General features: G+C 41.9%; 1 protein-coding gene and 1 non-coding gene across 2 annotated transcripts; both read right to left on the bottom strand.

Moving 5' to 3' along the window:
• Window positions 1-1,890: 1,890 nt before the first annotated feature.
• Window positions 1,891-1,962, bottom strand: Trnag-ucc. Its single transcript has one exon. It is a non-coding gene; the product is annotated as a tRNA-Gly (tRNA).
• A 1,321-nt stretch (window positions 1,963-3,283) lies between these two features.
• On the bottom strand, window positions 3,284-5,505 carry LOC118426950 (sodium-dependent glucose transporter 1-like). The gene is made up of 4 exons (XM_035836582.1): window positions 5,393-5,505; window positions 4,733-5,024; window positions 3,985-4,391; window positions 3,284-3,924 (listed from the first exon to the last, which is right to left on the bottom strand). Exons 1-4 carry the CDS (start codon window positions 5,498-5,500, stop codon window positions 3,373-3,375), a joined length of 1,359 nt encoding a protein of 452 aa, XP_035692475.1. The 5' UTR covers window positions 5,501-5,505; the 3' UTR covers window positions 3,284-3,372.
• Window positions 5,506-9,302: the final 3,797 nt, after the last annotated feature.

Genomic DNA, 9,302 nt, shown 5'->3' on the forward strand with positions numbered 1-9,302 from the left:
GGCCAGTCAAATACAGACGGTTTAAGACGTAAATAAACTTTTTCTACAAGATCAACCCCTTGTATTTCTCCTCATAAGTTTTTAGGTTAGACGGATTTGATGATCTGCAGAAAATGGTTTAAAGACCAGCATATTTTTCTTTTTCTCGTCATTATTATGCAACACAGCAATAACGATACGATACTGTAGCACGTCGTATTACTGTTTTCAAACTTAATCAGAAAAGTGCTAAATGGTTATTGGATATCGTTTACTAGTACCATGTCCGTCAATCATTCAGAGATCCGGACCCAACTATTCATCAGGAGGGGCGAACTGGTTGCTGCGCAACTGGAGGGACAAAAAAGGAGCAGGAGATCTGGAGCTACTCCAGCAAACCCCTCGGTAAAGCCCTGCTGCGGTCCGTGGCTGCGGACGGACAGACGAGTCAGCATGCCGTCACCATGTTCACGGAGATTCTCATCTACACCGCCAGGAAATCTCTGAAGGATGTGGCGGGAGACACGCGACTAGTGGAACATATCTTCAGACAAGCTATGAAACGGGTACGGAGGATGCATCTAGGGTGTTCTACGTATACTTAGCTAAATTGGCCATTTGACCTTCCATTGTTTTCTCATCAATGTATAAAGAAAGAAAGAATGGAACCGTTACTGATCTGTAGTTATTAGAAAATATTTTTTCTCATCTGATTAGAAAATAATTTTCTAATAACTAATTAGTAGATATCAAGATGTGCGAACGTGAGTTTGCAGCTTTCATCATTATGCACATGAAAGACATAGTTTCATTGCAGTGGTATGTACCAAAGTGCTGTATTTTTTCGTAGAAAAAACATTAGGAGCAACAAAGCTTGACGACGTCATCCAAAATCATTGAACACTTTCATTCTATCAATATTCGTTACGACTCCATTCTTTCTTAATTCATTGATGAGAAAACAATGGAATGTCAAAATGTCAATTTAGCCAGGTCACACCTAGCAACAACCCGACTCTCTCCAGACTATGCGCTTTAGAGTCAGTCGTGAGAAACTTGGTCAACTGTGGTAGGTTGGTTGCCTACTAGACTTAAAAGAATCTTTAAAAGTCGTCTGTGTCAGCCGAATATAAATTTCACAAATCAGAGCCAGAAAAAAAAATCTCCTTACATTCAAACTGGAGCTCAAATAATATGAATTCCAGGCTAACCCTAACCTAGAGCCAGCTATGGTTGGGAAGTGGTCGGGACAAAGTCGTGGTAGAGTCCATGTCTGACAGGGGTTTTCATGCATATTCTCCTGCTGGAACCTTATACTTATCAGCCAAGAGAATTTAGCTCAGTCCACGTATTCTGTATTTCTGATGTTGGACCTTTCCACATGTAAAAATTTAACGTTACATCTTTTAATCGCAGGAATGTCTCCAAGATGAGCTGTACTGACAACTCGTCAAACAGCTGATAAACAACAAAAAGCGGTGAGTATTCGTATACATTTGTATATACTAACAATATGTCATTTGATGCTATGCTTTTTTTAAAGGAGTTTAAAGGCCATTGACTACGCCCACTGTGGCAGCATCTCTTCTCCCTAAGTCAGAAACATCGAGCTTCGGCAAGTTCGAATAGCTGACCCAATAGGTGTGTCAGGGGTTACGAAGGCTGCTCGGTAAAACTCACTACCCCATGGTTATGCTTGATATGCAACCATGAATATAAAGAGCTTATTTGAGCGTACCATTTAAAAATTGTGTCCTGCAAAACTATCCTCACCTGCAGTTCTAATGAAGATTAAACATTAAATAAAAAGTTTTTCTTTTTTAACCTCTGAATAGATAGAAATAAAAGTCACTGAAGAAACTTACCATTACATCCATAAAGTCACAATTTAGGGAAATTTAAAAATAAAGCTGCGTTGGCCGGGAATCGAACCCGGATCTACTGCTTGGAAGGCAACAATGCTGACCATTACACCACCAACGCCTTGCGTACTTTTGCGTCTGACTTAGTAACGAACGTGAATAAACACTAATCGGATATCAGTGATGGATATGTATGTAGATGTTCAGATATGTTATGGATTCCTTGTCGGACCCGCCTGTATCCACCAAAATACACTGTCTGTATCTGCCAGGAGCCAGTTCTCTTCGATGACACCCCGGGCATCTTTCGTGCTTCTAGAGAAATCCTGTCACCCACTGAGACTTCAGGGCTCTCAGCGGCTGCCATCGCGATGCTTATAGCTTGACACGGTGGTCAAAAGACAAAACGGCCCCCAAAAGTCCTAACTCGCAAACCATGCAAATCATGCATATTGAGGAAATGCATATCAATCATGCTTAGAGCTTGAGCCGATCCAATTAAAATGTAAGATCCAGAAAATTATGCGGACGGATCTGTTCTCTGTGGATTGATAGGAAATATGAAGTGTCAAGAATCTAGAAAGTTTCATTAAACGACTTTTGCAACAAAGTAAATTCAAATACTGTATAGTTTTGCGAATTGTTTATCAGAATATTCTGATGCTCACAAAAGGGAGTAGGTTCCAGCATAGTAAACGCATGGCATGACAATCAATAGTAAGAACGATGACAGCGATTAACATTAATTGATTAATGATTACAATGTCAGCAACATGATCTAGAATATCATGGTACCATTTGTTCATGTTATTCAACTCTCTTTATTGCAATTTCTTTATGAATCTTCAGAGCGGTCCCTGCAGTTTACTTATCTGATTTCGAATGGAGCCCTTATAAAATCAGAACAAATCAAGATGCTACACAAAAACATTACTAAAATAGGATTGATTCATGTTAGAAAGGGGCAATTTAAATTTACGGCCACAAAATGTCGATCATTTCCACATGAGAATCATCAGTAACATTTTAGTTTGCTGTAAAACCGCTACTACCGGTAGTAAATTATCATCATCATCATCAGTCATACTGCGAGTTGAAGCATGTACAAAGTACAGATTGAAACAAAGTTCCTGATTGTAATACTCGGTTAAGTCAACGGTCGATAATCCTCACCCTCAGGACATTGCCGACGCCATTTTTGAACGCGTCTGGTACAAACATACAGCATATAGTTTTGTTGGTTGTTTGGTTAGTGGTTTGGATCATCATTCGTAGCTTGGGAAAATGACAGCTCAGAGACGACGGTATTCTGCCGGTTTCGACTTTAATTTGTCTTTCTCAAGAATCTTGTTTGGTTAGTGGTTTGGTTAGTTGTTTGTTTGTTTGTTGTTTGGTTGGTTGGTTGATTGGTTGACCGATTGGCTGTTTGGTTGAATGGTTGGTTGGTTGGTTGGTTGGTTGGTTGGTTGGTTGGTTGGTTGGTTGGTTGGTTGGTTGGTACTTAATGGTTCACATCATTCTCATGGAAGTATCAAGTCTTACATTCCGCATCATCCATCTCAAACCCCTTGTTGTGTCTAGTCTCCAACTCCACGTCCTGGTGTGCAGACGGTTTTGTGGCAAACCGCGAAGACACAGTAATCTGCATCACAACAAACGTAGGCAAGAGGGCGCAGCCGCAACCCATGAAGAAATACAGCATGGACCGAGGACCCACATACTCAAACAGGTAACCAGTAAGATAGTTGGAAGCCGTGCCTCCTACCGATGCCCCAACCACACAGATAGCAAACACAATAGAGGAGGCGTCCAGATACTGGTTCGCCCAAGCGGTGCCTCCAGGAAAAATGGGGGCAACAGAAAGACCGAGGATACAAGTGAAGACCCAGAATACGGTCTTATTCGTCGCACCCCAGACGGCAAGCACAATTCCGGAGATGAAAACACCGGTGATTTCCACAGACAACATGATGTGGACGGGCACCCAAGCTGCTGCAGCGATAGACACCCACCGCATGGAGGCGTAACTGATCCAGAAGGTGGAGTAGACAACACTGGCGTCCGGCTTGCTGAACATGTTGGTCTCCACTAGGGCTGGGTACCGGTACAGAAAATTCAGGTCCAGGTCCGGTTCAGGAAGAGCGTAGTAGAGGAAAAGTAAAACCAGCAAGAAAATTGCTTTCTTGCCTTTTCCTTTCATGAAGCGACCAGGAGAGAGAAAAGCAGAGAAAGATTTTGGGGCCTTGTTCGTCTTACTGCTATCATCACTCAAAAACTCCTTGTACTGGTAAAAGACGAACAAGGTGCACATGATGAACTGAGCTACGGACACGCCAACGTATGGCCACTGTATCTTGGACAGTCTCCAAGCCTCTTCCACGGTGAGAGGAGGGGGTGTAGTACCGTTGACGGCCGCTGGGCGGTCCGGAGACAGGTAGGGGATGACGATCAGCGGGATGATGAAGGCTCCGATGGGATACCCAGCGTGCATTGCGTGCATAGGTGCAGATGCCTTGTCTCCCCACAGTCGCGCACACACCACTGTACCGGCTGGGAAAGAAGAAAAATCCATAGGTAGGTAAATAAATAAATAAATAAATAGAAAAATGAATTAAAAACATAAAAGCAGTGACTTCTAATAAGGGAATTATCGACATAAATATTTTGCGCAACTGCCTGAACAGTTATTTCATAGCAGAAGCGCCAAATCCTAACCACGAGACCAGTGGGATTTCGGAATGAAAGTTGAACTGTATGGGATATCTTTATTTAAACGGAATCAGAAGGAACCAAATAGCTATTATATCTAATGCACGCGTCTGTAACCCACCAACATGGCGGACTCTAATGACGTCATAATCACGTGCGTGCAAATAGTCATTACGTCATACCGGCGTCAGTGAATCCGTGTCCCCATCCGGCCAGGTGCTGAAGGAAGCCCAGTCCCCCGAGGGAGGTGGTGAAGGGTGTCCCCGCGGTCCCCACCCCCGCGAGAAAGAAGGCAGACCCCAGCACCCCGTAGGCGTACTTGGGCTGGAAGTCCAGGAAGATGCCGCAGGTCACGGTGGCCAGGAAGTACCCCACGGTGTGAGACACGAGAACTCGCGAGATTTCCTCGTAGTCAACACCGATTCTGTCTTTCAGGTCGATCATAGTAGGTCCGACAATGCGGAAGTACAGACCCTGCGGAAGTTTAAAAGAAGCTCTTTTACAATAAAGGGTTTGAATAATTACAAAAGTGTTTAAATAAATACATCGATTAAAGAAAAGGAAAGCATTTATGGCATACCAGCAAGCGTCAAAGATTCTTACTGATATCTATAACGTTATAGCTGCATTTCATTTCTGCAAATATAGCAAAGTACGAAGATAAGACTTCAGTAATGTACCTTATGGATGATTTGTAAACGGCGTCACCACTTGTACAAAGAAGCGTCTCAAAATAACCATGCTGTTGAAAAGGAATCGTCTTTGACATACCCTTTTATTTTCTTATACTCCAATCAAGTTTGAAAATGAATACTAGACCTCATTATCAAAGAACATCTCACCATACCAAACCAGGCCAGACTCAGTGAGGCGGTGCGGATGACCCGGTAGTCTCTGGCCTGTTTGGGGAGATTCTTCACTTTCTGGATGAGTGATGACACCCCGGGCATCTTCCGTGCTTTCTGGATGAGTGATGACCCCCGGGCATCTTCCGTGCTTCCAGAGAAATCCTGTCACTCACTGAGACTTCAGGGCTCTCAGCGGCTGCCATCGCGATGATTATAGCTTGAGCCGTTCCAATTAAAATGTAACGTCCAGAAAATTATGCGGACGGATCTGTTCTCTGTGGATTGATATGAAATATGAAGTGTCAAGAATTTGACAGAAAATACTGTATAGTTTTGTGAATTGTTTATCAGAATATTCTGATGCTCACAAAAGGGAGTACGTTCCAGCATAGTAAACGCATGGCATGACAATCAATGGTAAGAGCGATGACAGCGATTAACATTAATTGATTAATGATTACAATGTCAGCAACGTGATATAGAATATCATGGTACCATTTGTTCAATTTTAGTATGATTTATACTTCCTAAATTCAGAGTGGTGCAGGTAAAATTTGTAGTAACTTATCATCATCATCAGCCATACTCTTATCGAGTTGAAGCATGTACAAAGTTCAGATTGAAACAAAGTTCGGATTGTAACAAGCAAAGTTCAGATAGAAACATGTAACAACACAACATTCAAATACTTGATTAAGTCAACGGTCGATAATCACTCCAAGGCATTGCGCAAACGCCAACGCCATTTTCGAACACGTCTGATGCATACATACTTTCTTTGACAGCGATGGTTGTCGTATCGTATCGTAGCGTATAGTGGCAAAACTTACCCGTCAGGCTCAACGGACAGAGAGGCCTGATACAGCAATAGCCAATACACTGTGTGTTAACGGTGCACACCCTTCCGCGACCGCGACTAGTGCGCGACAAAAAAGTGCCGAAAGGTTTTCGAGGGTCTGGGTTTGAGTTTACATTTCTCATTATTTTCTGCGAAATGGCATTAAACACTAACATGGCTGAAATGCGTAGGAAATGGTGAGATTTGGGTGAAAATTGTGTTTGGCCCGAGTCTTGTTTCCTGTTATCCCTACGCAGTGAATGTAAAGCGGTTCCCTTACCTGACCTATTGACTGGCAATGTTTTTATCTTTCTGCCAACATCAGTCGTGTTTGCCGGTGAAATGTTCTACATCGTTTTTTTCTAGTCTGTGTTTACACAATGTCTCGCTGGCTGGGGTTAATAAGTCAGGCTAGGTAGGGTTTTATCCAATGCGACGAACGAGAGCAAGTTATAATGACAATGACAATGATCTTTCTTTGCATGTCCGTTTCCATATGGGCTAAATGCAGTAGTTACATAAAACGTTATAAACATGTATGCCAGGTCGCTATGATGATAGGCTGACCCACACCCCACAACGTACTCTGTGCTGGAAACTTGAACGTGTGTCACGCTATTGCTAGCCTGATTAAATCTCGCTTATAGCAGCCCGCCAAACATCCGCCGGCCAGGGGCCAGTTACAGCCCTGGACAGCGGAGTTTGTGTTACACAGACTATGCTAGCGCGTATGTCCTCAGTTCTTCGTTGAGTCACAATCCAAATATGAGACCTGTTTACATGAAAGTTGTGTGTCATGGTGAAACTTCACTCAATGCCTGAGCCAGTTGTGTGTTGTGCATTGTTTTTGTTGTATGGTTTCATTGAAGATAATGAACATATTTTCTCGGCGTGACGACATGAGATGATGAACAAACGAGTGTAAATCAGGTGTGAATCGATGATGATCAGACGTGGACCAGAAGTTGTACCAATTACACAATGGTCATGTGCTATAGACGTACGAGTATATATATACAAAAAAACTTTGTTGGAATATTAAAAAAAAGTTCATTTTCCTTATTACTATGCTACCCCATGTATTGGCCATGTATTGTGTACTTCTTTGTTGAACATGTGACAAGGCGCGGGAGCATCTCTTCTTTCGCAGGAGTGGTAGATGTAACAATGGTACACAATGTATATTGGGTATGATATTGTTGATACTTTCGCTACTACTGTATGTATCATAGCTGGAGATGTAACAGACAAGGATATACATGTAGAACAAAGTTACCATAAGGATTAGCGGATACAATTGCATATCATGACAGGATTCTCAAACATGTGACATATGGAGAAAAATATCGATATATACCCATTACACAAATCATCTAATTTACATAATTAATAAATAAACACTATAATCAGTTTGTAATATGTAATAATAATTTCATTCTTGTGGCATTTGGAATTTGAGTAAAGTTGAACATTATTAGATGCAAACCATGCAAATTAGGGTCTCATTTACATACTTTATGATAATATACTACAATCACTTCTTTTCTAAGATAAGACTTTTGAACAACTTCTTTTTGCCTGGATCTTTGTCTCCGCACCTATAAATTAAGATCCTTTTTCATAGTGGATTTGTCTGAAATGTGACATGTTAGTAGTCAAAGAGAAAACGCCTTTGACGACCAAACACTTAAGTCCACACCGCAATATTACTTCAAGAAGTTTGTGTCTTACGGACTCTTGTCTATTTTCTTTGTTCAGGCCTCAGTGCTGTTACTACCTTTTATTTTTTTAATGATTTTGATTAATCATGTTTTCCCGGTAAAATTATATTTTTCTTTCTTAATCTGTCGGTAACCAATCAGAGGTTATAGCGTCCAGCAAATACTTGAACATAATTTTTTTTGAATGGCAAACATATATCGGATTAAAGTTTAACATATGTTAAAGTTGGACTCTCCAGATGTGAAGATCAGATACTTGTAAAAAATATATGGTAGGCTTCGAAACACTATTTTCTTATGATTGTTTGTTTGGTTTGTTTGTTTGTTGGTTGGTACTTTACGGTTCATATCATTCTCATAGAAGTATCAAGTCTTACATTCCGCATCACCCATCTCAAACCCCTTGTTGTGTCTAGTCTCCAACTCCACGTCCTGATTAGCAGATGGTTCTGCGGCAAACCGTGAAGACACAGTAATCTGCATCACAACAAACGTAGGCAAGAGGGCGCAGCCGCAACCCATGAAGAAATACAGCATGGACCGAGGACCCACATACTCAAACAGGTAACCAGTAAGATAGTTGGAAGCCGTGCCTCCTACAGATGCCCCAACCACACAGATAGCAAACACAATAGAGGAGGCGTCCAGATACCGGTTCGCCCAAGCGGTGCCTCCAGGAAAAATGGGGGCAACAGAAAGACCGAGGATACAAGTGAAGACCCAGAATACGGTCTTATTCGTCGCACCCCAGACGGCAAGCACAATGCCGGAAATGAAAAGACCAGTGATTTCTACGGATAACATGATGTGGACGGGCACCCAAGCTGCTGCAGCGATAGACACCCACCGCATGGAGGCGTAACTGATCCAGAAGGTAGAGTAGACAACACTGGCGTCCGGCTTGCTGAACATGTTGGTCTCGACCATGTAGGACACCATGTACTGAGTGAAGGCATTACGGTTCAACTTGAGGAAAGTGTAGTAGAGAAAAGCAAGACCAGAAAGAAAAGTGCTTTCTTGGCTTTTCCTTTCATGAAGCGACCAGGAGAGAGAAAAGCAGAGAAAGATCAAAACATCACAATGATGATAAAGGACTGTCATAATCTTTGCAAAACGCATAAGCCTACAATTTCCAGTCTCACACCGAAATGGCCTAGGGAATGTAAGAGCTTCAGAGAAAGAATTTGGCGGTCATTATCGTGTTAGATACGCACGTTATGTTTCATCTGCCATTGTTTGGTTACAATCTGTTAGCTTTTCCAATATAACATCTTCTATGTGAATCGTTTATAAGATGTATAATTTCTTCCTTGACCCTTAATCTCAGTTAGTTTTATCAAAGATC

Source organism: Branchiostoma floridae, chromosome 12, assembly GCF_000003815.2.
Source record: "Branchiostoma floridae strain S238N-H82 chromosome 12, Bfl_VNyyK, whole genome shotgun sequence".
In the NCBI taxonomy this organism is placed as follows: Eukaryota; Metazoa; Chordata; class Leptocardii; order Amphioxiformes; family Branchiostomatidae; genus Branchiostoma; species Branchiostoma floridae.